Source organism: Glossina fuscipes, unplaced genomic scaffold (assembly GCF_014805625.2).
Source record: "Glossina fuscipes isolate IAEA_lab_2018 unplaced genomic scaffold, Yale_Gfus_2 2, whole genome shotgun sequence".
Taxonomy (NCBI): Eukaryota; Metazoa; Arthropoda; class Insecta; order Diptera; family Glossinidae; genus Glossina; species Glossina fuscipes.
This window is the reverse complement of record NW_023998416.1, coordinates 27496499-27524249: the sequence shown is the minus strand read 5'-3', so window position 1 is coordinate 27524249 and position 27751 is coordinate 27496499. Positions and strand designations below refer to the sequence as shown.

The 27751-nt window shown below is 34.4% G+C and overlaps 1 protein-coding gene across 4 annotated transcripts in view; it reads left to right on the top strand.

Moving 5' to 3' along the window:
* LOC119634168 (muscle calcium channel subunit alpha-1-like) overlaps positions 1-22854 on the top strand; it is a 33070-nt gene extending 10216 nt beyond the window's left edge. For 3 of the 4 annotated variants that reach the window (XM_038028172.1, XM_038028171.1, XM_038028170.1), the window contains exons 15-28: positions 810-976; positions 1071-1158; positions 1849-1956; positions 11783-11835; positions 14600-15218; positions 15505-15588; positions 17570-17632; positions 19190-19378; positions 19434-19679; positions 19748-20407; positions 20468-20835; positions 21044-21084; positions 21629-21756; positions 22454-22854. In XM_038028172.1, the coding sequence (XP_037884100.1) occupies positions 810-976; positions 1071-1158; positions 1849-1956; positions 11783-11835; positions 14600-15218; positions 15505-15588; positions 17570-17632; positions 19190-19378; positions 19434-19679; positions 19748-20407; positions 20468-20835; positions 21044-21084; positions 21629-21756; positions 22454-22834 (3195 nt within the window). In that variant the 3' untranslated portion in view covers positions 22835-22854. Of the gene's footprint in view, positions 1-809; positions 977-1070; positions 1159-1848; positions 1957-8484; positions 8593-11782; positions 11836-14599; positions 15219-15504; positions 15589-17569; positions 17633-19189; positions 19379-19433; positions 19680-19747; positions 20408-20467; positions 20836-21043; positions 21085-21628; positions 21757-22453 lie in introns of all 4 variants that reach the window. The other variant, XM_038028173.1, reaches the window with a different exon arrangement.
* Positions 22855-27751: the final 4897 nt, after the last annotated feature.

The window sequence follows — 27751 nt, the reverse complement described above, 5'->3', positions numbered from 1 at the left end:
ATCGATTCGATGGAGAAGCGTATGATGAGGCTGTTTTAAGCGAGAGCAGTGTTCTTGAGTGGTTTCAAAAGTTTAAAAACAGTAAATTTGGCTTGGAAGACAAAGAACGCATAGGAAGTTCGAAAGGAAGATTTGTCCCAAACGCGAAAAGAACTTGCACTTACATTAGAAGTGGCGCAACAAGCGTTCCTTCATCGTTTAAAATCCTCAAAAACAAAGAAATTGGGCTGCGTACGAAACGATGCCGAAGATCAACTTGTGTCGTTATCATGAGTTGCTCAAACCGAGCGAAACGATTAGTGTGGCTCTTTATAAAATACAATTAATGGTAATGAGCCGAGCACTTAAGGAAACACGCCAAATATTTCCCCAGATACCAAAAAATTATTCTCCTAATTGATAATACTCGTCCACATATCGAAACCTATATGGAAACATTTAATTTAGAAGACCTATCCTATTTGCCGTATTCACGGAATATCATCGCTGCCGTTTATCACTTGTTCCGGTCGACGGCAGATGATCACTCTGAGTAGATGTTTACGTTTTACTAAGATTGGGTCGATTCGTTGAAGAGTTCTTTCGGCATGATATCCGAATGCTGTTGGAAAGATGAGAAAAAGTAGTGGCTGGTGATGGACACTGCTTTTCTTTTACAATAAATTCCGACATAAAGTTATTTACACTCCTAATCAATCTACTATTTTACTTGTTGAGTTTAGCTGTGAGTGTGTGTGTGTGTGTATGTGCAAAAAGATAAAGCATTTTATGTAAAATGGAAAAGTTAATTTTGTGCTTTTTTTTTGCAGGTGCTTAACAAGTTTGATTACTTTTTTACGGCCGTTTTCACAGTTGAACTGTTGCTCAAGTTGATCGCATACGGTTTTGTATTACACGATGGTGCCTTTTGTCGGTCAGCGTTTAATCTCTTGGATTTGCTGGTAGTTTGTGTTAGTCTCGTGTCAATTGGCTTCAGGTTTGTTTCTTTGTTTGTTTTTTCTTTTGAAAAAGCAAAATGTAATTAAATTTGTTTTTTTTTACTGTCTCTCCTTCAACATTCAACTATACAGTTCAAATGCGATTTCAGTCGTGAAAATTTTACGCGTACTAAGAGTTTTAAGGCCTTTACGTGCAATTAATCGAGCAAAAGGCCTAAAGGTGCGTATAACTCTAATTATCAATTCAAAAAAAAATTTCTGTTATATTTTTTTTTAATTTTTTAATTTTTTAATTTATGCCTTGGCTGATAACATTTTTATTTTCCTTTCTAATTCACATTTGTATTGTACGGCTTAAGCGGATAACAATTCTGCTCGAAGAAAAAACTCATTTTTTTTAATCTTCATGATGGCATAACCCACTCTGGCCATGATGAAAACAAAATATATGAAGCTTATGAAGATTTGCACTTAAAAATGCTGGATACTTATTATAAACAATTTAAAAAATTGCTCATTATTTACGATATGTTATAATCCACGGAATGAATTGAAAATTTTCATCTCTTCAAGAGAGCTTTCAGTTAATTGCTAGCCTTTAATTTGAATTTCAACGTTTACGCTGTGGACCATTATTAAGAGACAGTATTAAGAGACCCTTACAAGTTTTTAGAGTTTGTCTTATTGTTATTCAAATATCACTTTTTATAATTCTTTCTAATCGTTAGCTTTTCCGGTATCAGCGAATTTTGTCTAATAAGATTCAATGGTATCTTTATATTCTTCAATTTTCTTGAAAATTTATTTCGTTTTTTAAGGAGAGTTGAACAATTTGAAAATTCTTAATTATGATTAAAGTACAATTTGTTTAGTCAAAACGATATTTTAAACCTTATAATGTATATTGTAGCATGTAGTACAATGCGTTATAGTCGCGGTAAAGACCATCGGAAATATTGTTTTGGTCACATGCCTATTGCAGTTCATGTTCGCTGTTATAGGAGTTCAATTGTTTAAGGTATGATTCTAAGTTGTTAATAAAAAATGTACAGAAATTTTTAAGTATTTTTAAGAATTTGTAATATAAAGCCCGAAACAGCACAAAAGAGTTTAATAGATGTTTAATTAATTATTTATTTATTTATTTTTTATTTTTTTTTTTTGAATTTATATATCAACCAAATGAAAGAGAAAATGCTTGCAATGAAAGGTCCTTCGAGATTGGGGGATCTATTGCAGAAGACACCGTGAAGGGACTTTCTTTTTTTTTTGGTTGATGGCAGTAGACAATGTTGGAGTGGTAGTGTAGTAAAGGGATAACTGAACGATTGAAAAAGAAATATAAGGGGAGCGTAAAACAGTGTTTTTAATTGATTATGTTGTAGTGCTGGTGGACAGATCTCTTGTAAGCTTTTTGTGAGCAAAAAAACACGGAAAGCAAAGGTGTTCCTAGTTTTCATTGTGTAGGCGTTTTGTCGTTGTAGCCGCGTCTTTTGAACGGTAAGGTCATTACCAGATTCTTTTAAAAGTTTCTGATTGTTTCACTGTTGCAAAGAGGCCCCTTGGGAAGACAGACAGTTAAAGAGAGACGGACAGATGAACAAGATAATGCACGCTTTTTGGGGATTTTCAAACTTGTTTCTGTGCGTTATAAAGGTTATAAACGTTTTGAGAAAATTTTAAATTTTGGGTTACTATAACATTGAGTAGGCGGGGTCCATTTTTTCTATTTTTCTACAAATACCACAGATGCATACGCTTTCAATCTTTTATAATTTTATCTGTTTTAGTTTGGGAGTAATGCTCAAAAAATCAATCTTTCATTTTTTTTGGAAAACAGAGTTACTTTCCGTTGAGTGGTGAACTAGGTGTGTCGTTCGACCAATGTGGCCCATTAATACCAACCTGCATACAGTAACTTTCAATGTTTTAGGAAATCTGGAAGGCGATAGCTGCATTCTTGCAGCCAAGAGGGGTCCGTAGCTTCTTTGCTGGCATTGCAAACGCTTCGACAGAATGAATATACCCGTCATCCTTTAATGATGGATATAATAAGAGTGTCGGGCATATTTTTGCTATAGAAAATATCAGAATTTGAGCTTTAAAATAAGTGCTTGAGGCAATCGTAGTTTCTCTTTATTAGTCAATGCTTTGTTGACTATTGGAAGGGTCTTCGACGGTACTTGAAGATACTTTGTTACAACAGTTATTGTGTGAAACAATCACTTTTTCAAGGTTACCACCATTAACTGATAACATTAATCTATCATAATGACATCATAGAGTGGCAATCTTCTCCAGGATGTTGCACACGTTAGTAACATTGAACTAAAGTATGCTAAGATTTCTCTTGTATCCGCTACATATGCCTTGTTTTGATTCATGTACTCTTTGTTGCAAACCATGTACACTTTTGTATGTCCTTACGGGTCATTTTTGAGGTTGAGTGACAATCGTATAACCGAAAATATGTCAAGCTATTCATTGTTCTAATTCCACATTCATTCCAAGAGTTTGGAGACAGCGTGCACTAATTGAAGGATAAATTCCCTTAAAAAGTAAAGCAAGGTTTTGGATAGAACAGGTGGATGATATATAATATAAATTTCGGTATAAGCCGAATAGAAATAGAAATGTTTATATTGTTTACTGTTAATATCATTATATTTAAATACATTTAGAATTAATTTTTTTTTTTTTTAATTTTTTTATGTTTGTCACTATAAAGCTTTTGAGATTATCGTTATCCGTATCACTTTTCAGAGCTAGTTTTTTTGAAAATCTGCCAAATATACAAAGATTAAGTAAGAAGTGATTATGAACATTTTTTATGCAAACCTATATTCATAGGACATTTTGATAGAAATCAGTATCCTAGAATTTTCCCGAAACTTTTATTTCCTCCTAGACTAATGTGCTTCAATTTCCTGAGATTTACAGATATTGGCATCCGAGTCTACAGAAGCGGTTTCAGCGCATTGTTTGAATTTCCAAAAACAATCCCTTAGACGTAAGACATTTGCTGTACAAATAACATAACAGTCATCTCGCCACTATCTTTGATCGAAAGAATAGTTACTATTGGTTCGTGGGAAAATCTCTGATACTCGTTACTTAAAGCCTATGCAAGAACTGGAAAATACTTTGTTAAATTGGGACGTGTTTTTTTACCGAATGGCCTAAGTGGCTTGAAAAAACTACAGGGCTTTACAAGATTTCTTACAGTCTGTGAACCATTCTGGCCTATTGTGGCCTTTGTTTGATCGCCGTTTTAGAGAGTCCTTATAAATTTTTGAGACGACTACCTCCTAGGATTTGTAAGATACCATTTTTTCTCTACTCTGGGCGTCGTTATGACAATTCGCCTTTTTTTGGAACTTTATTTGAGGCAATCACTTAAGAGTGTATACCAGATGTAAAAAGTCGTGCTGTGTTTTTTTGCTTTTATTTGCTTTGTTTTTATTTTTTTGTGATCACTGGTCAGGGCATATCCTTTGTACGTAAATGAAAACGTTGATGCTGTGGGGGAAAGAGCAGTGGAAGTGGGATAGGGTGCGAGGAGAAATATGATCATTCATAAAGCATTGTATTTTCACCCAACAAGAATTCATTTAGCCACTCACCAATGCCATCTGAGATCTACTACACTGGGAATTAAACTTGGGAGCACCGCGCTTTCGCTTAACTGAGAGATATGCGCTTATTTCAAGCAAATGATCGAAAGTAAATTATTCGAAGTTTTGTCCATCGGCTGCTAGAGTTTTTTTCCCCCATCTTTCGCGCCGAAAGACTATTTTTTTCAGCTTAGCCGCGTAAGGATCCATTCATAAGTAGGTGGACTATAAATGATCGACTGAAATCGTCCTTAACCATAGAGAGTTATATTTTTGTGAGTAGCATATTCTAGTTCAATGCTGCTAACGTGTTCTATGCGGCTTTCATCGCGTACTTATAATGACGTCTTCCACGTTACGCACATTTCTCGCCTAATTATCACTTCGGTTGATTTCGGTAGAGTCTCGCGGTGATTGCCCTGATGCAGCTGCACTTAACTGATCCCCCTGTTCGGCTTATGGATGCTATGGATGTTGGACTAACGACCAGCGCCATAGTTTTCCTATTTTAAACATAGCATCACACCCACTTTTCGTTACCCGTAATAATTCAGCAGCATTTTCGTCCCAATTAAACACGGAAAGTTAAGTTTGGCCTATTTTTGACACAAAAAAATTGTTGTTTAAAAATGTCATAATCTATTACTTATGTATTTTGTTTATTTACTTATTAATGCTTATGTAACCTCAAAGCCCTTAAGGCCTGCTATAATAGATTACAATGTTTACCATAGGATGTACAGTTCAGCGAAATAACTTGGACTTTAAAGTTAGAGATAATACTTTCGCGCGATGAGGTTACAGTTGCACATGTGTTCGCAGGGAAACTAAAGCCATATATTAGAAAAACTCTTAATATATCGTATTCCAAATTGATCTCGATTTTTGTTATTGTAAACGTTCTGAAAACAGACGAAAAGCAAATGGATGGACAAATAAACGGATGGACGAACCGTATTGATGATACATGAAGCATATTCCTGGGTGCTACAAAATAAAAGACAGATAGCAGCTTTGGTTCAAGCTGAGTATAAAAATCAGAAGCTGATGGCTGTTATACGTAAAATATTCAACACACTGGGGTAAAAAATAAGAAACATTTGGTTAGAGTCGTTCTAAAAACTTAAAATTCATTTTAATTTGACTTTTACCTAATACCCTTTGGAGGAATGATTAAAGAGAAGATGTGAGAAGATCGTTTTTCATGCTTGAAATGTAGCGAGAAAAGACTTAGTTTTTATGTACAAAATTTTATGTAAATGATTATTGCAGTAAGCATGTATATATATATATATATATATTTATATATGTATTTTGTCACCATTTATATATGTATATACGAAGTTTAGAAATAAGTGTAATTCAAATGCTGATTTCATTTAACCCCTTGTGGTAGATTCTTGTATTGTTGTAAAGCGTAAATTTTATTTAAACTCAATTTTTTTGTTCAAAAAGTTTTGTCTGATTTTTCATAATTTTGTGAGGATTAGTTTATTTACCTTCTGGTACGTACGGAAAGCATTATATGTATGTATGCTTATGTTTGTGTGTATGTGTGTGTGTTTGTACAGCAAATATGAATGCCACAAATACTTTTTGTAATATCTTGAGCTCCGTTGTAGGGAATGATTTCCACTTTCCGTCCATTTAGTTTTTTTTTTTAATTAATTACTTTTGATAAACAATTATTTGAATGATATAAAAATTGTAGAAGATTTCATTTCAAACGAGAGATATTATGTTCGTGTTCGGAGTGAATCTTTCGTCTTTCATCGTTTTCCCACTAACATTACGCATTATATTGTACCATCTAATAAATCGAAAATTAACTGTAAATTTATGTTTGTAGAGTAATCCATGTCATCCCTGTATGCTATATATCCTTCTCGTTCTATTACTTTATACGCATCACTACTATATTAAAAGCTTTCATACGAATAAAATAAAAAGCTTTTGCTTTATCTGACTATCTTTGCAACTTTCTAAGATAGTATTTGTTATAATAAAGTTCATAATGGGAAAATGTGTTATGTGCAAGAAGTATCCGGAATAGTTAACAAAACAAAGGTTTTTGCTATTTTTGCTTTATTACCAGGAATTGACGCAGTGCTCTGTCATCAACTGACATTTGCTGTAACTTGAATTAAACTTCACTTCTCGGAAATTGTGATATCAGTTTCGATAACAAAAAGGAAGAGTCACAGGAGTAGGAGAAACACAACGGTCACAGCTCTGAATCGCGATTATCAAGTCGCTGTTCGTTGTACGCGGGTTCGAATCTCAAGCACGATTTTGTTTGCTTAGGGTAGACGGAAAGCGCAAGAGCCAAATGTGCGCTAAAACCACAAAGGTGGTAGTTTTGGTGCTACCAGCTGTGAAAAGTATTTTTTCAGGAGGTGTAGGGGTGGGTCACGGTTTTAAGCCGTAGCTAGGTTGACCTCTACTTTACTTTGTCAATGTCCGTGTAAGAGAAGAAAGCGTTTTGCAATATGAGTTGCAATTCTCTCAATCACTTTTTAACTATTCACATGAACAGCCGGAGAGGCAACTGTGCTGTTCGCGGGATCAGTGCTGTAAAATTTACTTAGGCCATAGCTGCAGTGAATGCTTAAAGGTCTAATACTTGGGTGCACTCTAACTGATTGGGTGCACTTGCACTAGGCTACTTTCACGACCACTGTTTATCTTTGTCTTTCCTCGATTCTTTCTGATCGTTATCGCGATACACTAATTGCCAAAATTCTCTGAGAAAGCAAGAATGTCACAACCGGGGAAGGCTTCTCACTGTCTGAACTTAATGACTTTATAAAAAAGTAGAAATTATTGTCATGCAAATATTTACTTTTTAGAAAAATTTTCATATGGATTGGGAGTAGACGGTCAAGACCAAAAAATACACGTATAGAGTTCAAAGCGCTTAATTTTGATTTGAAAATACTTACCCTTTATCTATTTTCGCTTTGCCTATAAGCACTTTTTCTCGTCAAAGGCGTGGGAAAGGAACCCTTAATAACGGATTGTTGCAATTTAATCTTTTCTTTTTAATTGAAGAGCCGTTTACTCTTCATATAGTTTTATCATTCATCTCGGCTTTTGTATAGGGCTTTTTGGTCATATTATGATTTCAAACAACTTATCATTCTACATCTAGATCTGTTATGGAGTACCAAAAACTGAACTGTAACGTCGTAAAATATCTTTGTTTTAATATGAGCGGTAGCCCGAAAATTGAACCCATCTAACGTGGTCTAGAGTTTCGAATAATTTTATTTTCTTTTTTCTTTTACATACATAAATCCAAGTAGAACAGTAAATAGAAAGAAGCTTTAGGATACGCATCGTAGCTTGTCGTCGTATTGTGTTTACGTTGTCATATCAAGTTGTCTCTATGCATTATGAAAATACAAGTAATAATTTTAGTTAAACTAAAGCGTTAGTACTTAAGAGAATGAATTAATTGAATGAAGATATATTCGTTGACCTTCTAAAAGCTCTAGACTTTTTAGACAACTTAATGTATGTTATAGTTAATTGCATTAATTTTTATATGAATTTTTTTTATGATTCGTTTTTATTTTTGTTATTTTCTTTCTATGTCAGTCTTGTACCACACATATTTAGCCTCTAGACAGTGAAACAATTGTTGTAATTAATTGAATAAACCATATTTTTTCTTTCTTCCTCTCTTTTCAATAAACACATATTGTGAACTTACAATTTACACATTGATTAACTAATGCCGCCACTTGCACTATGTCACTTCATTTATTCGCCTTACACACATACGTGCGCACACACACACACACACACACACACACACACACACACACAAACAAACATACGCGTACAAAAACATAAACAATTTTTCATAACTTTTATGTAATTTCATGTTGTGTTGTTGTAAATTGAAAACTCGTCTCCTAACTATTCAGTATGTTGTCAAATGTGTTGTGGTAGCAATCAAAACAATTGGCAACATAATGCTCGTCACCTATTTGTTGCAGTTCATGTTTGCTGTTATTGGAGTACAACTTTTCAAGGTAATTAAAATTTTCTCTTTCTGTTTTTTTTTTTTGTCTAATTAAACACCATTTTGAATGCATGGTTGTTATAAAATAAATAAAGTTTGTAATTATTGCTTACACTTACCACATGCGAAGTATATTAACTTGTGTCGAATGTTTGCAATGCTAAGAAATATGTGTGAGCTAATAAAATTTCCTAATAGAAGTTTTTTTTTTGACTGGTCAGCTCGACAAATCTTTTCAAAAGGCTGAAGTGAGGAAAGCAATCCTCGCCAGAGCAAATTGATTTTATTTACTTTTTAAAGTGACGACAGTTTTCATCTCTTGTTAGGACATCGGTGATGTTAGTTAGTAAGTCCCTGCGTTGTTAGTGATCTCTATAAAGAAGAGAAATGATTTTGCTTGCGATCAAACAAAACGTATAATGATAGTAGAATTTATGTTAAGCCCAGATCTTTTAATTCATTTTATCTGCCTTCTTTTCATAAGATATCGCGAAATCTTTGCGTAAACAAATATTGCTTTTGGAGGGACTTTATGGTTTCCTTTCATGAAAGGGTGCGATTTATATAGAAGTACGGACGGCTTTGTCTTCCTTGAGTTGCATAATTTCTTCAGGCAGTCGTGTTTGAGTTGATAGCCGATATCTCTCTCTGGCTCTGTAGAGGACCATACTGCACTGCTTCGCAGTTCTTCCTTCTGGATAGTAGTAATGTTTGCTTTTCGTCTATTCGTTATCCGGTTCTTAGAAAACATTACCTGAAATTTTTTTCCCTTCAAGTTAATGTTACATTTTAAGACATTTACTTTTGAATGTCGGATTTAATATATTGATAAGAAAGATGAAATCAGAAGAAACATAGAAATGTTTGTAACTTTTAGCGTTGGGTCTGGTGTCTGTGTCTCTTTCGCAATTTTCCGAAGACAAAACCACTACGTTCTCCAGGTTCCAGCGATTATTATATCGTTCGGCATTAGCTATGCATGCTTTGAATCCCCAGGTGAACGACTTTCGCCAGTTTTATTGCTCGTCAGCAATTAAATGTGGTTTCGAATGGCGGCCATGGCACGACAATGGAAAGGCTAAAATAGTTTTTCTACCACTACCGATTTCCTGCCCTCTTTTGATTTGAAATCGAAACTTTCTTAGTGAGTAAGGCTTTAAAACGGAGAACGGACTCTCTCTTAGTTCATCTACACTGACAGGAGTTACACGAGATAATCATAAACTCATTTGATAGCTGTCTTGAAAGTGTTTTGCGTCGAAGTACATCGTACATTGTACATCGGTATATCGTATTATGTGAAAAGCATAAGAAAAATGGATTAGGCTGAGAAACAAACTCTGCTTGCGTCAAGGAAGTTGTATTCCCCTATTAGGTATTTTATTTATTGGTGTCATTTCTGCAGGTTAAAGCAAACATGTTCTTGGGAAGAGGTCACGGCATCATACAACGGCTTATCATGTTAATTACACCTTTCCTTGAACGTTACAACCTAAGTTACGCATAGATTATTTAATTGTCGAGCTGTTTGGATATATTTTTCTCTGACGGCGTGACGAGTATCCTTACCATGCGATCATACCTGCACGCCGTTCATTTTCGAATTGAAATCGTGAGGGTTCCTTTAATTGAATTTAAAAGAATTTAGCTAATAGCTCTCGTTCGGGAAAGGCCTTTTCTCTGGATCGCGCTTTAAGAGTAAGGCTTATTCTATTATTAAAACCTTTGTTTCCATAAAAATTACAAAATAATTGACGTTACTTTCTGATAACTCCAATAATACTTCTTTCTCCCAGCTAAATCTCTCTTTGGAGACGAAATATTAGGATAGTTAAGTTAGGATAGTTAAATGGAATGGTTTTTACATTCAATGTAGCCAATGAAGCGTTTAATTTAACCAACCTTTAGGATATTATTATTCAAAAATTATTAATAATTATTGCCTATAAAAAAAAAACCAAAAATATTTTTCCTTTTAATTAAGTTGAAGTGCGTTGGCAAAAGCATACCGTATTTCTTGCTGTTACTTACAAAATGACAAAGCTAATATGTCTACGTTTTTTAGTGGTAAGATTTAAAATAAAATATTATAAAACAATTGAGTTTAACTATTTAATTAAAAAAGAAAATTTACAAAATTTAAAACATGAATAAATCAACGGCTTTATAAACAAAATACATGGACTGCATTTAGTTTAGCTATTATTGCATTTTCTTTTTCTCTTATGTTGTTTATGTGGTTAACAAATGACTGATAACCAGACGCTTAGCTAACTGGTGATGCATTTTAACAAATATTGACTAGTAATTATTTTATTTTAATAAATAATGTCCTAATTCATTTTCATTTTTTTTTTTTTTTTTTAGTACTTTATTTATTTATTTATTTATTCATTTATTTTTTTTTTTTTTTAGTATTTTCCTACAACTGCACATAGCTTTTTCTATATTTTTGTTGCACTTGCTTATTTGAAATTTGTGTTCGCCTTAGGATGAATGTTGAACACTTAATCATCTAATATCAACACCTATACGAAAATGCTTTAGTCGAGTGTTCATAAACGTTCTTGTTGAAAAAAATATCTAGGAAACTTCATAGATAATTATCCTAAAATTTGAGACTATTGTCTCTGTTATAGTTATAGTTACTTAGTTACGGGTTCTTAGTCGCAACTTAAAAAAATGTTCCTTCTTTTGCATTTTCAACTTTCAAGCTACCATGTGCGTGCTGTTCATGTGCCCATGGTTTTATGTATACAATAACATACAACCAATAGACAGGGATACCTATATATATATATATATGTATATATATATAACGTACGTGTATGCATACATGTTATGATGATATATTTACAAGGGCTTTTGATCAAGCCAATGTATTCATTTCGGTGATGGGTGAAGGGAAAACAGAAGATACACTATGCACTTCTCATTATAATTCAATTTGTTTAAATTAATATTTTCCTTAGCATAATGATTTAATTATTAAAAAAAAAAAAAAAAAAAAAAAATCTCTTTTGCTTGCTGAATGTGCTTAAAAAAAAAAAAACTTATTATTATAATTGTGTATTCGCAATAATAATATTATCTATTAGATTAAAAAGTTTTATGATTAATTTCAATTATCATATTTTGTCTTTATTTGAACTCCATTACACTTGCCTTCTCTTACAATTAATTCCTCGTCAAAAAACAAGGGAAAATTTTTTCAATGCACAGATGGATCCAAAATGTATGAACGAGATTGTCAGTAAGTATTATAAAAACAATGCATAATTGATAGATGAATAAATTATACGAATTAATTTTATATAATTCTTACTATTAAAGTGTCTGCAATCTTATTGGTACTTTTTTATAAACTTGTAATTTGTATATAGAATGACTTTTTTTTTTATATCCATCAGCGAACGAGGGCTGTAAACTAGTTTTGTGCTTTCATTTGTAACACTTACAAATAGGAATCAGAGTAACACATAAGAGTTATGCATAAGCGTAAGATTGTGGATTTATCAGAGAATCCATGTGCCTTATGAGTCCTTATATAAAACCTGAGTTCGACAGTTGAAACTGGGCATACAGTCGTCCTTCGTATAACACGGTATTTATAAGACAACGTTTCGATGCAACACGGTGCAATATTTGCGATCGCACGGTCTTGATAAAACAACAACTCGAATATATATAGCGATGGATTTTTTTTTTTTTTCAAATGCTTTTCACTTTTACCATACCCAGCACTGTAAGATGGGTGTATACTTGTTTAGTTTTTTTCCATATGTGTATAGCACCCAAACGGGAGCTTCAGAGACCCTATAAAGTACATATATTCTTGATCACTACGAAATTCTGAGTTGATTGCACCATGTCTGTCCGTCTGTGTTTGTTCCTTCTGTTCGCAAAAATGAAACTATCGACTTAAAATTTGGTAGAAACATTGAATGTTTTTGCACGCAGGTTGGTATTAAAAATAGGACAAATCGGTCGGAGCAGAAGTCCTCAGTGTAGCGTAAACTGAACCCAACTCAGTTTTTTTTTTAATCAAAAATTTGTGGATTTTTGCTCGTTACTTGGAATGTATAAAGGTTAGAAAGCAGAGATTTTCCACAAGTGAATAAATTTTCTTCACTTTCACATTTATCATAAGTCAAAGAAGACCGCATGTATAAAAGTTTTAATAGACTCCTTAAATGAAGATATATTATCTGCGTAAGAATGGGTTAATTTTAAAGCAAATATGATAGGCAACGCGATTACTTTTTTCTTAATAATACTAGCGATCTGGGTATCAAATGAAAGAACTTGGAGAGTAGAACGCAAAAAATATAGTGATGGGTATGTGAGATTCGGGCCCCGCCGAGTATGCTTACTTGTTTTTATTTTACCGTTAATTTGTTTGGTTTCGTTCAACATTTCGTTAAACAATTGAAATGCACACGACTGTAAACTTGTTGATATTATTTGATAGATTGTTGTGATAACCCTTCAAATCCCTTTTTAATCTTTTCCAAAAAATTTTTTATTAACTTTTTTGCCGCAATACCCTTTTAAGTTATAGGCCCGAAAAGACATTGAAATGATATAACACAAGCACAATACGGAATAACATGATATGCATTGCTTTATATCTAAGTTGAAATTATGTTATTCCCTGTTATAGCCAAGTTGAAAATGAGTAAAACCACGGTACGAGCTAGCCGTGTTATAGGAGGGACGCCTGTACATGCTTTCATTTATTGACTATTCATACTCAGTAAACAATACAATAGCAAAAAAAAACCGCATTTACAATTCATTCCAAAACAGAAATGAAATATTTATCCGAATCATCTAACATTTTGATACGAGATTGATGCAAAAATGATTTCTACCGGTCAAGTAATAGATATAGTTTGCAATCTTTATACTAATCGGCAAAGTTTATAGAAAGTAATTTTTTTATACCCCCCACCGAAAGTTGTGAGTGCATTTATTTTGTGCAAATGTTTGCAATATCGAGAAAAGAGCTTCAGAGGATATATATTTAATTCTGAATCGATCTTGCCATAATCTGTCTGTCTGGGTGTTTGTGTGAATATGTGTTGTTGACAAACCCTTGCACACAAAAATGAAGTTATCGGCTTGATGTGGTTTATTGCTCATTAAAACACATTTTTTGCTCAACTAAAACACATGAAACCATAGAAACTCCTACGTATGTTCTATGGGTGATTGTGCAGTACTTGCACAAAAAAGGAATCAATTGACCCCGCCCATATAGAGTAGATAGTTGAAATTTAACTATTTTGTTAAAATGTCTACAATATGCAGAGGAAAGGCGCTACATAGGCCCTACAAAGTGTATATATTCTTGACCAGTATCAAATATATATACCCCGCCGTCTCTCTCTCTCTATGGATGTCTGATCACAAAAATTAAGATATCAGTTTCATTTGAACGACAACGAAACATTGAAAGGTAGGCAGGTTTGAAACTGAACGAAATTCATCAAAGAATCCGCCCACAAGGCATAATAAACCGAAAATAACTCTCTTTTCAACAGGAAAAAAATTCGCTTTATGTTCAGCGCTCAGAAGATACAACAAAAAAAAAATTTCTATATTAAATGTCGTTATATATAGAAAATGTGGCTACAATCCAATACAAGTTTGTTTCGTTCTGTTACTTAGCTTTAGACTTACAAATTAAGGATCAAATAACTTACATATACTTCTTCAATTTAAGGCCATCACACTTTTTGCCTTTTGTTATTGATTGAGACTCACTTGCACTTACACATATGTTTTTAAATTCATTTCACCAAATAACGTTTCAGAAATTTTCTTGAAATGCTTAACATATTCAAGCACGCTTACACTGGGTTGATGACTGTCATATCGTCATTTCTTTACATGGCTTCCGGCATAGCATTTTAAATAAACTTTGGAAAACGAAACAAATATTGATATGAAAATTTATTAACATTTGATTTTTCTTTCTTATAATCAATTATTGCCTTGAAACTCAAATAAAGTGGAACTTATCTTATTTATGAGAATGGTGACGTCAACAAGCCGCGTTTAAAATTAAGAGAATGGAAAAACAATCGTTTCCATTTCGACGATGTTGCGAAGGCTATGTTAAGTCTCTTTACAGTCAGCACTTTTGAAGGTTGGCCGGCCTTACTATATGTTTCAATTGATTCAAATAAAGAAAACGGTGGACCTATACATAATTTTCGACCGATCGTTGCCGCCTATTATATCGTTTATATAATCATTATTGCCTTTTTCATGGTCAATATATTTGTTGGTTTCGTGATTGTTACCTTTCAAAACGAAGGCGAACAAGAGTATAAAGACATCGAGTTGGATAAGAATCAACGCAATTGTATCGAGTTTGCTTTGAAAGCGAAACCCATACGTCGTTATATACCGAAAAATGGCACTCAATATAAAGTATGGTGGTTTGTGACTTCGTCCTCATTTGAATATTCAATATTTGTGCTAATTATGATCAACACTGTGACATTGGCAATGAAATTCCATAAGCAGCCAAAGTTTTATACGGAATTACTCGATGCTTTAAATATGTTATTTACAGCGGTTTTTGCTTTAGAGTTTGTATTCAAATTGGCAGCGTTTCGTTTTAAGGTGAGTGAACAAACATCCTTAGGCACGTAGAACAACGAGGCAAAACGGATTTTTTAAAATCAATATTTACATAGCGCATTTGACAGAACATATATGCATATACAGATGTAAACTTGTATAAAAGTATACTGAGGAAAAATGGACATTTTCATTTTATTTAGCCATCAATAGGTGGCGCCACTACAATGTGCTATTTTGAAAGTGTCCAGCCTAGTTTGAAATCGAACCTTTTTTTTTTACCAATTCTTGGGCTTATTGGGCTTCTATGTCTTTTATTTAATTTCAGAATTATTTTGGCGATGCTTGGAATACATTTGATTTTGTAATCGTCTTGGGAAGTTTTATTGATATCGTTTATAGCGAAATAAAGGTAAGGGGCGAACAATCCACAAACACTAAGATTTATTATAAATTTGAGAAAAAAATTTGCATGAGACTAAGTTAATAGAAATCAGCAAAAAGTTTTAGGTGAGCTTTGGATACTCTTTGCCTACAGCCAATGTAAGACAACTGCGTTTCCTCTTCTATTACCTACACCAGTATCATAGCTTACACCAGTTGTGGTACAAAAGGAACGTTAAGTTTGTGCGGATATGCGTAATACTCAGAAGAACCTGAGATAGACCCATTTTTTATTCTACCGATCGATTCAAAATCACTCTCTTAATCATTGCAAGCTTATCTGTCCACTTGCCCGTCTGTGTTTTTTGGACCAAATATGAACGCTATGGAAAATGGTTCGGATCGGACCATATTTTTGAACGCCTGCCTTGCCACGCATCGTTTAAAATACCTGTAGGATGCGATTCGGTATTTAATGGTGGACCGGGACCCACTGCAGTGATTTTTATAGCGATCTTAGCAGTCGCAAGAATCTTCACGAAAGCAGAATGACAAACAGATTATTAAACGTGGCTAAAATGATTCTCATCTAGCGATGACGAGTTTAGTCAAGTACAACGTTTTCGGCCTCCCTATAACTTTCACTCTTTGGGAATGATTCTCTGTTGATCATTAATCACAAAAATGAGAATTATTGTTGAATTAATTATTCAATCTTCCAACTTCAGAATGTGAAATAATAAAGAAGCCTTAAAAAAATAAAAGATAAAAAAATTCGAATGATTTTAACCTTATAAATAATCTAAATTAAAAAATAAGAACATTTTAGTCGGGCAAGGTTAGCTGTTATACCACTTCGCCCAATCCTATTCATTCAATTCAGTGGGCGAAAAAATGGACTGATCTAAACCATTTTTGTTAGCGTTTATTCTTGAATCAAAGCATGTCAGTGTATCAGACATTGATTTAGAAAGTGATTTTTGGCCTTGGCTGGTGAATAACAGTATTTTGGCATACTAACAGTTCGTGAAAAATTTGGGTAGGAGGGAATTTTTATGTCCCTTTGCAATGCTGTACAATAGAATAGATTGCCTAATTGTATCTCATGAAGACGACGATGCCGAGGAGCACTTATGAGGAAAAAATTGCTCACCATGATGGTGATGGCTTTTCAGCGACAGTATGGAAAGGCAACAAGATTGTTACTTTGTTGTTCACTTAGTGCAAGAATCTAATATGCACATGGAAGTCATGGACTTGCTGGATAGCTACTTAGGTTACTGTCGTATAAGAGTCAAAGGCCGCAAATTCACCTATTCTATCGGTTGTTGGATCTTGCCGTAATAAATTCTAAAGCTCATCCCCAACGAACAACTGCCAAATCTTGATGAGTTCCGCATTGATTTGGCTGATGCTCTTTGCAATGTGGGATCTCATATAAACGGCAATAAAAGATATTGGCCTACTAATGGCAATTTAGAGCAAACTTTACAGGCAAAAAAACCTAGAGGGTCATTCCATCGTTTTACGAAACGACGGCGTTGGTCATTGGCCTATATGTTCAAACAGATTGAGATGTAAAATTCCACTATGCTGGGGTACCATGCAGTGGTCATGTAGCAAATGCAATGTTCCTTTATGTTCAAATGCTAAAAATAGTTATGTTGTGGATTTTCTTGTTTTGTAGAGTAATGGTAAGTATTATGTTATCACACGACGTAAATTTGTAGAACTCATGGACCGATTATGCTTGACGATGTAGAAATGCATCAATATGTTTTTGTTGAAAATTAAAAAAAACATGTTTTTTTTTATAGTTTTCCCGTTAGCTATACGAATTTTTCGGTTGATTTCAATTTTGTTAATAAAAATTCACGCATTTAAGGGTTACTTGGGTTCTTAAGATGTTTATTGAAAGGCGTATCAATTTAATTGCGATTATCGTGATTTGTCTTGCAAATTTTTCGTTTCTTCTCTTTTAACATAATGAAAATAGTTTTTCTTTACAGAGCAAAGAAGAGCTACTTTCGGCATCTTGTGATTTAACGGAAAGCTGCCAAAGCAAAATCAAGGTATTCGTTCATTAAAATGCATTAACCTAATGTAAAGAAATAAATTCCATTTTCATTTCAAACGTTTTTATTTGTTCTATTATTTAATTTCATTTGATAAATTATTTAATATAAATTTGAACGAAAATTGCTCTTAATAACCGTCATTTGGTGGATAAAAAATCGAGTTTTTGTTTGTTAGGGACCTTACAAAACTAATCAGCCGTTTAAATCTAATCAGAAAGAGGGACTCCGGCGATGTACAATTGGTTTTTAGATCAGAGTTCTTTGGATTCGGAGGATAATATAAAAAGTTTAAGAAGTTAACCTTCAATGCCTAGTTTTGCGCTTAGTTATAATTTCACTAATCCTTACTATTATGTGGAGATCGACTTCTTGCTGAGATTACAAATGACCTTTTATTGTTCAAGTGTTTTAATAATATATAAAATTAAGGAACACAAGTTATTTGAGCGTCCGTGGCAACAAGTGAAGAAATCTACAACGAAATAGTGAATAAATGCCAGCTGCTGCTTCGCTCAACAATTCGCTGAACAGTTTAAATGATAATTTTGGAAAAGTTAGCAAAGTCATAAACCCTTCGTATGCATCGTAACTTCTTCCTTCTGCTTCTGCTGCCTCATTTCTCATCTTGACTCTGTTGTAAAATCGTGCACTTTATAGCATGTATCGGGGCGGTTTTTTTTAATATAACGAATCACTTAAGGGGGGACGAATAAAGGCCTGAGAAAAGTATTAGTGGTATTTGAGAGGCAGAAAGGGAGAGGGAGTATCTTAACCCAGGCGGATGTATTGCCGGCAAGTGTTACGCCTTTACCGATCGAGCATTCACTATAACTACTATGTTCACTAATTAGACCCGGTTACGCCACCAGATAGTCGCGCTTCTTAACTACCTGGCTATGCGGCGATAAATATGTTTTTTATTATTAGACACATGAGATTTAAAGTGAAGCTTAAGAAACTCATGGTCAAATGGGTGATGGAATGTCTCGAAATGTTGTATTCATCCAAATATTAGTAGATTTACGAAATTTTACAAATTGAAAGACGAAGGCGTCGAACTTTCTTTTTTTTCGGGAAGGCATGTAAACATTGAAATGAAATAACTATTTAATCTAAAAAATGAGTTAACGTCATTTGTTGTCAGGCATCATGAATTTTCCAACAGCCTCAACACATTTTTTTAGGGGATGCCCCCTATTCGTGTAACACGGTGGCGGTCAGAAAGAAGAATAATTGAAGAAAGGAAAAGATATAGGGAGGTGAACGCCGCCTACTAGCTGTATGTTTAATCGCTGAGCGCTATGGCTTTACCAACTGAATACTCATTATAGCTAGGATCAAAGTGAACTTAATTGCATTGAGTTTTGAATCCTCGAATACTGACTTGTTAGTCGCGGTTCTTTCCTACTCGGCTACTTTTGTGGATTTGTATATACCGATCGTCTATTCGGCTTACGCCCTGACCTCATTTATTTTCTGTGCTCTCCATTAAAAAGCTGTACTACTTCACTAAGAGAAGTTTTAACTAACTTGGATTTCTCTGCCTTAAAGGTTAGTTCGACTCTGATTTCCATAAATTTCTTTCGCCTGTTTCGTGTCATGAGGTTAGTAAAGTTGCTGTCCAAAGGCGAAGGGATCAGAACGCTGCTGTGGACCTTTATAAAATCCTTTCAGAGTCTACCTTACGTAGCTCTGCTTATTGTGATGCTCTTTTTTATATACGCCGTGATTGGAATGCAGGTAATATATGGAAAATTTTGACGAGGATATTATAGCATTTGATTACCTATTTAAGGTGTTCGGAAAAATTGCCTTGGATGATGAGACTTCAATACATCGCAACAATAATTTTCAAACATTTCCTCAGGCGGTTTTAGTATTATTTAGATCAGCTACGGGTGAAGCTTGGCAAGATATAATGATGGATTGTTCGCCGCGACCTGAGGTTAGGTGCGATCCCGAATCGGACTCAACTGGTGAATGCGGGTCATCGATAGCCTTCCCCTACTTCATTTCATTCTATGTATTGTGCAGTTTTCTGGTAAGATACGATATCTGATATGATATCGTAGCAAAAAATCAGTTTAAAATTTTTCTCTTTTCTTCTAGATAATAAACTTATTTGTCGCGGTTATCATGGATAATTTTGATTATTTAACAAGGGATTGGTCGATTTTGGGTCCTCATCATTTAGATGAATTCATACGCCTTTGGTCCGAGTATGATCCGGATGCTAAAGGTCGTATTAAGCATTTAGATGTTGTGACGTTATTAAGAAAAATTTCTCCTCCTTTGGGATTTGGTAAATTGTGTCCACACCGTATGGCCTGTAAGCGTTTGGTATCTATGAATATGCCGTTAAATTCGGATGGTACGGTATTTTTCAATGCCACCTTATTCGCGGTTGTTCGTACGTCATTGCGCATTAAAACTGATGGGAATATTGACGACGCAAATGCCGAATTGCGAGCGACAATAAAGCAAATATGGAAGAGAACAAGTCCGAGTTTATTGGATCAAGTAGTGCCGCCGCCTGGTGACGATGATGAAGTCACTGTCGGCAAATTTTATGCCACGTACTTAATACAGGATTATTTTAGACGATTTAAAAAACGCAAAGAACAAGAAAACAAAGAGGATTTGCAGGATGTCAACTCTGCTGCCTTGCAGGCGGGTCTGAGAACTTTGCACGAGATGTCACCGGCCTTAAAAAGAGCTATATCGGGAAATTTGGAAGAACTGACCGAAGAACCAGAACCAATGCATAGGGTATAGGGCGACAGTCTGATCCAATAGAAAAACAAAAGCTAAAGGAACATTTCTTTTCAGCGTCAGCATTCACTCTTTGGTAGTGTGTGGTCGTCCTTACGCCGTCATGGTGGGTTGGCAGCTGTTGAAAACTTCAAATCGAATAGAAACAATAGCAACAATTCGGAATTAAGCAATTATACAAATGACAACATTCATCGCAGTATAGCTGAAGGCATCGATCATCTTACAAGAAATCTTATGCATACTGCAACTAGTAATACTTTGTTTTTAACTGATTTAGGAGTCGTTAAAGAAACAGATACTACCGCTGCTAAAGATGAAGAGACATCGGTGCCACCAACATCCATTACCAATACAACAACAATAGCGGCGACAACAACACCAACAACAACAACAACAACGGGAAAAACAAAAGAAGAAAATGAGTAAGTGATTATCTGTTGTCTTGTAAAGCTTACATATCTAAATATAACACAAGCAGATTTTAATTCGGATAAAATTCATATCAAATCGAGTTAATAAATCAAAGTCGAAAATTAGTAAAATTGCTTTTATGAAACTCATAGTTTTTGGTCCTATTACGCATTTTATGCTATTCTTACGAGTATTTAATTTAATTGAAATTTATTTCAGAAATTCCAATCTTGGTACACTTACGCATCCTTATAACAATGGTAAGATTATTGCCGTAGCATGAAATCGAATGTATTTGTGCCTTAGCTTAGAATAGCTGGCGAGATTATAAGGCATTTGAAATAAATGAAGATTTTTAAAAGATGTCAAAGATTGCTTTGTCTCTCTTGTATGTGAAGACATGTAGGAATGTTTTCATTGTTTTTGACGGCTTTAAAGCTCTTTGTGTAGTCTTTAAAAAATTTTTCAATAATGAAAACTTTTCAAAGTACTTTTCACTAATGGTAGTTTCAAATATCGCATTATTTGTCTTATTTAATTTATTATTATTTTTTATTTCCTTTAGCCTTACAATAGCTTAAGGCTTAGTATTAGTCTTTACTTTGCACTAGTCCTTTATACGTATACAGTCAAGTTATTTGATTAATCTGAGGAGGAGTCGAACTCATTTAGTTGCATTAGGTTTTTACCGTTTAATACGCTTCTCATTGCTCACAAAAAATTTCTACGTTTTTACAATGTTTATAAAGCATGACTTCTCTAACGTGGCAGGAATTTTTAATTAATTATCCATCTATTTCTCAGCGAATGGCAGAATACCCGGGAAAACTCGGACGACCCAATCCAATTCCACTAACCTACATATGACAACGAAACGAGATAAGCCTACATTGTATGACGTTAGTGGTTTAGCGGAGAGTCTAGTGGAGGAGGTGAGTATAGCTACCGCTAGATAAGATGAAAATTCATCTATGAGTTCTAAGTACGTTCTTATGATCAATCACACCTAAGTAAATTCTCTGTTAAAGAATTTAAGCAAGCCTTTAAAGGTTTGGTTATCCTTAAAAGTTGACAACTACTAGCGAGTTCTAAGTAAGCTCTCGCTTAATTCTTATAACAAGGGTTTACTTTGACCAAAATTTATTATACATTCTAACTAAGGCTTCAACTAAATATACCCTATGTACAACATGCGGAACTAAGTGACAAATTATGAACGTTTCCAACTAAGTTCTTACGTTAAACCGTAAATAAGGGTATGCTTAAGTAGGGGCTTGCTTGGAACTTGCAATCATAAAAAATTATTTAAGTTGCTGAGAGATCAAGCAAGTATATCTGGGTAGAGCCTTACGATAAATAAGACTGCTTAGAGAAGTTCTAAAGAAGGATTTGCTTAGAACTTGTAATTTTAAACTTAAGCATGTCATTGCAAGTAACCGTTTACCTAAGTAAGTTCTGAGTAAATCTTAAGATTTGTAAAAAGTTCTATTAAGGCTTATTTAGCTCAATATTTGGGCTTTATATAGGCCATTACGTACGCAGAGCTCACATGCAAGAGTTTATTAGGATCGCTTATCGAATGCTTTAGCTATCTATATACAACGTATAAATTATACATAAAAATTTCAGGTATTGAAAGCAGACGGTCTAGGAATGTATTGTGACTCAGATTTCGTGGGCGCCGCAACGTTTGAAATTCGTGACGCTCTTGATATGACAACCGAAAAAATGAATTTAGCAGCGCATCAAATTTTAACTAATACCAATGTTAACCGAGATGATATAGAATCGAAATCAATAATCAATTCTCTGGGATCGTCAACATCCACCTCCAATGAACCTCGGTATTTACCTACAATATCGGCGATTACTGATGCACCTATGTATCCATATCATTTCACTCGAATGCCAACAACACTGTCAACAACGTCTTCGTCTCCCATTAGTAGGTCGTCATCAATTGTCAGTACCACCAATAATGCCTTTAAGAATAATAATTTCGGTTCCTAGCAGAGCCAAAATATATAATTGTGTTTTCCATTCTTTGTTTATCAATTATTGTTAAGTAAAAATTGTAATTCCTTTCCGAATACAAATATATAGATGTTATTGCAAATTGAAACGTTTAAAATGCAAAATGTGTTTCATTCGTACGAGTTCCATTCGTAGAGCAAGAACAAGAGAGAGTTAACTAATAAGAGTAGCTAAGTAATACTTTCTAAAGCAAGTGCTAACAAAATCGCAGAAGTTTGATGTTTCTTTTGTCCGTAACTGCTTACTCGTTCACCATTTGTTTTTCACTTTTAAAAGGTTTTATGCTTTTTCCTCATAAGGCAAACAAGAAAGAATGTTTAAAATTATTTTGCACGTTCTTCAAACGAAGATATATTATCTGCCTAAAAATTCGGAATATTCGGGTTCAATATACTCCGATTTGGTAGATTAATTTTTCTCTAATAATACTAGCGATAGGGGTATCATGGAAAATATTTTTGACTGTTAATGAATCTTTTTCATAGCTTCATAGCATCTATTAAGCAAAAAAAAAAACAAAAAAAAAATGATTTTCCGAAAAATTCACAATGGATTCAATTTTTAAATTGTCTTCGCAGTCAACTGTCTATTCATGAATAAAATCTTCTGGCAACAAAAGCTTTAGTATTTGCTTTAACTGGCTGATATGTATTTTTGCCGTTGAAAGCGGACGGGTTCGTGCTTAGCGATAACTATTTGCATTACACATTACTTTCATTTAGGCAAAAGAAAAAAAAACGCACGTAGACCTTGTGGGAGTTTACGGTAAATATGCTTCAAACATTCGCATATATGAAAAATTGGTGCCGATGATCTAAAAAGTAGTCATTCCGCCGATCTAAGAGCGATGAAAAAAAGTGAAGATGCACAATTGAATGCCAGCATCACTCTGGAAGACCATTAAACAAAACTGTGATTACTTTGCGTCGAGTATTAGTGAAAAATGTTCGTAGTACGCTGAAAAAATTTGCCAGTGTAACCAAACTCGGCGACCAGGAAACGTTAGAAAGCACTTTATTCATCAATCCAACGATGTCCAAGAAACGATTGCTTTTAAGTATAGTCTTAAAAAGTCAAATCTAGTCCATATTTCATTTGAAGGGTAGTGAGAACATGTAGTTAACGATTGGTTTAAATAAAAAATATTTTTTCCCTATTCCTTTAAAGTAAGCTCTCCTCTTTGATAAAGAGATCCGTACAGATTTACTTGCATATCGAATTATCCTTTGCGATCGTAAGTTCAAAGATTTCAAATGAAACCGGAGCTCAAAGACAAATGAGTTGAAGAAAATTAAGTCACTTGAAGTTGGTTTTTGTGCCAACAAGGATAGGTTTCGAGTACGAACTAACTAACATACCTATAAGGAAACAACATGCTAATTATTGCGGGATTCAAGGTATCTTACGTATCGGTCTTGGCCTTACCGCAGTACAATTCTATAGAGAAGTTTTTCGTAAATTTCGTTCGTTTTCCTATACACGTAATTTTTCGTACGATTAACGTATATTGAAATTGTATCATAGAAAATGGTAAACTGAACTGTCATCTTTACAACGCTCTTCAATATAAAGCGATCTGATTAATCTTGCCTGAAATATGACGCTAAAGACAAGAAGAGAGTGTTTGACGTAGTAACAAAAATCTCTCAATATTTTCCCCCCAAACCAATAGTATACAAAAATGCATACACACAAGGGTGTAAAAATATGTTGTAGATATAGACACTTAGGCATACAAATACCAAACGGTATAAAAATCACTTACACAAAACAAGTATAAAGACTTCAACTGGTACTAACATGAGTAAAAGACGAATTGCATCGTGAGAATGCAAGGAATGACGAGTTTCTTGACCAACGTCTAAAATATGTTAATTAAAATTATATTCGGATGAATCCTGAAGAACATATGGGCTGACTTAACTAGTTCGTGATCATGCTCTAATAACAGTAAGAATTAAAGATTTGTTAATGGACGCTCTTGTGGGCGTGCCATTTCAACGTGCAGACGAGTAATCATTTCGTTACAGGTAAAATAATTTCATTACTTATGCCTCTAAGGAATTTGAAAAACTAATTAATTTTAACATATATGCAAATAAATGAATTTATAAAAAAAAAAAGCCCAGACATTTGCATATATGTCTATTTATTTTAATGTTTAAGCATTTGACAGATAAAATAATTTCTGTAATGGGAGTTAAATTTAATGCCTGTGGTAGACGGTGGAAAAACATCATGTATCATAAGTACTTTCTGACATCGGTACGATGAGAAACTCTCATTAATTATCTATGATCATTAATATTCATTTGAGTTAAAGTGTAAGAGATTTAGATGTACATAGAAGTTGAGTTTACTAATTTTGTCATTGCGTTTGTAACATGAAGAATATTGCTTATCTGCTAGAGTACTCGGACAGAGTGAAAATTCTTCATTGGCCTGAAAAATCGATGATTGATCTTCCGCCCTTTCTTTTTTTTACAACAAAAGTTCCGAATCGGCTAATAGTGCAATAATTTTACAAAATTGAGATTGAAAACTTTAAAATATTATTAAATGCTTGAAAAAATTTCTATCAGCGACTTCTACAGATAAAAATGCTAAGGGTATGGAATACATCCATGTACATAACAATTACATTCGATGTTTTTGATCTTTCTCTACCTGAAACAATGGTTTTCCATTTAATATTATTGAGTTGTTCAGCGCATGCCCACGCTACTCATAGAGCCTTCAAAATTGCTTTTTCGACCCTCATTACTTTTGTTATTTAGTTTGAAGAAATCTGCTGCCAAAGACCACCAAATGCGCTTAGAAGCTTGTGGTAGTGCTGCTCTTTAAAAAAAGCTCGAAAACAATGAATTGCAACATTTAGTGGACGATAACCCGGCTCAAACTCTCAAAGAACTTTCGCACAATTTAGCAGTTCATGAGTCAACAGTGTCTAGACGTTGACATGCAATGGGAAAGATCCAAACCGAGCCAAGCAAAAAAAGGACAGTTTTCTGTGTGATAAGAAATGGATCTGTCACGATAATCCCACGTCCTGGGTCAACGAGTCTAGGAGGACCATGCACACCGACACCGAAGCGAAATATTCACGGCCATAATGTTTTCCTGTCCATATAGTGGGATCGGCAAGGTGTAATGTGTTACGAGCTCCTGAAACCGTTTAGAATTATTTCTGCAGATATCTATTGACGCCCATTAAGCAAATCGAACTATGTATCGTTACAAAAACGACCAGTAATAACGGTTAAAATGGCTGCCACACGAATTGACTGAAAATGCCTTATTTGCCACTTGTTGCAGTTGTTGTCAAGGATACACTGACACAGCTCGAAGATGAAGTCCCGCTAAATCTAACGTGCTTGCGCCTTCTGATTACCACCCGTTCAGATCGAAGCAGTACGGCTTGGCTGGCATGCGGCTCCGCAAAGTTGAAGAAGTGCGAAAGTTGCTCGTTGATTGGATCGTCGCTAAACTAATCTCTTTCTTTCGTCACGGTATCGACATGTTGCCCGAAAGGTAGGAAAAAGTTGAAGGAGATGGTGGAATCTAGCTCATAATACGATTGTCTTCTACTTCTGCCCACGTTTCGCAATTATCTAGGTTGAACACAACCTTAATACCAACCACCCACTGGAGCCGGTTCAGTCATACTTCTATTTGACTCTTGTTGACCTTTGACGATTATGGGGATTGAATACAATTATTTGCGTCACCGTTGAATTCGAGCGACGATTGACGATTACACGGACTGAACATAATCTCAATAGCGATCAATTACTGCTGCCAAATGAAGTCATCGTTCTACTCGACTTCGACCGGCTTTTAAGGGTTATCCAGACTAACTGTTTGCCCCGCTCAACACATAATTTTATTTCGCTCTGGCGGAGACTTGACAAAACAGATTGTACATAAGCTCCGCTTAAACCGTGGTTTTATATGATTTATATGATTTGGACAATAATGAAGTTTGGACGGAATAATGATACGTCAATCACTAGGGATTTTGGGGAAATTTCGAAAGAAAAGTAACTACTAACGTAATTACCTTTTAAAGTGCTTTTCACAACTGTTCCAAACAGGCCTATAATTTGTATATATTTCTATGAAGGTACGTTGGGTGGTAGTGATCGGTATTCCAGATTTACTCTAAAGTTTTCTTAAAGACCAAAAAAATTTTGGTTGGATTATGTTGTTATTGCTGATGTTGTTTATTTCTTTCTCTGACAATTTAAGATATGAGTTGGCTTTGCTATTTTGTTAGTTTTTTTCAATTATAATTTTCTACAACTTTGCACATATCAAGCAACACATATACGGTCGCATTTACGGTATAGTTGCGTTGTTTATCAAGAAAAGGAATTTCCTTTGTGTTGTTCTTCCTAGTATTTGAGCGTTTGTTTACTTGTTTTGTATTTTAACTTTGTTTCATTCGTGTGCATGTTCATGTGTTTGTGAGGATTTCATTTTTTTATTTTTATCAGGAAGTATGCATACAAGCCATACATAACATATACATAAACAATTCTTTGCATTTTCCTATGAATGCATCAGCGTGTATGCATTTACTATTACTGTGACTACCTCTAGACGCTACTACAACTGCTCCTAGGACTACTACTACTACTACTACTACTACTGCTAACACGAGCGCTGTTACTTACTGTTTTGCCTGTCTTGTTGTGTGTCTCTGGCATTTCATTCTCTTCTCATTTCTGGTTTTCGTTATGCTAGTCATGTACTATATGCTGCTGTTGTTGTTGTTGTTGTGTTATATTGTGTAGTTGCATTATACAGTAAAATACACTCTAAATACTCACATTTACGACTACAATTAGCTTTAAGTGAACACAAACACATGTACGTGGAAGCAACTGAAAT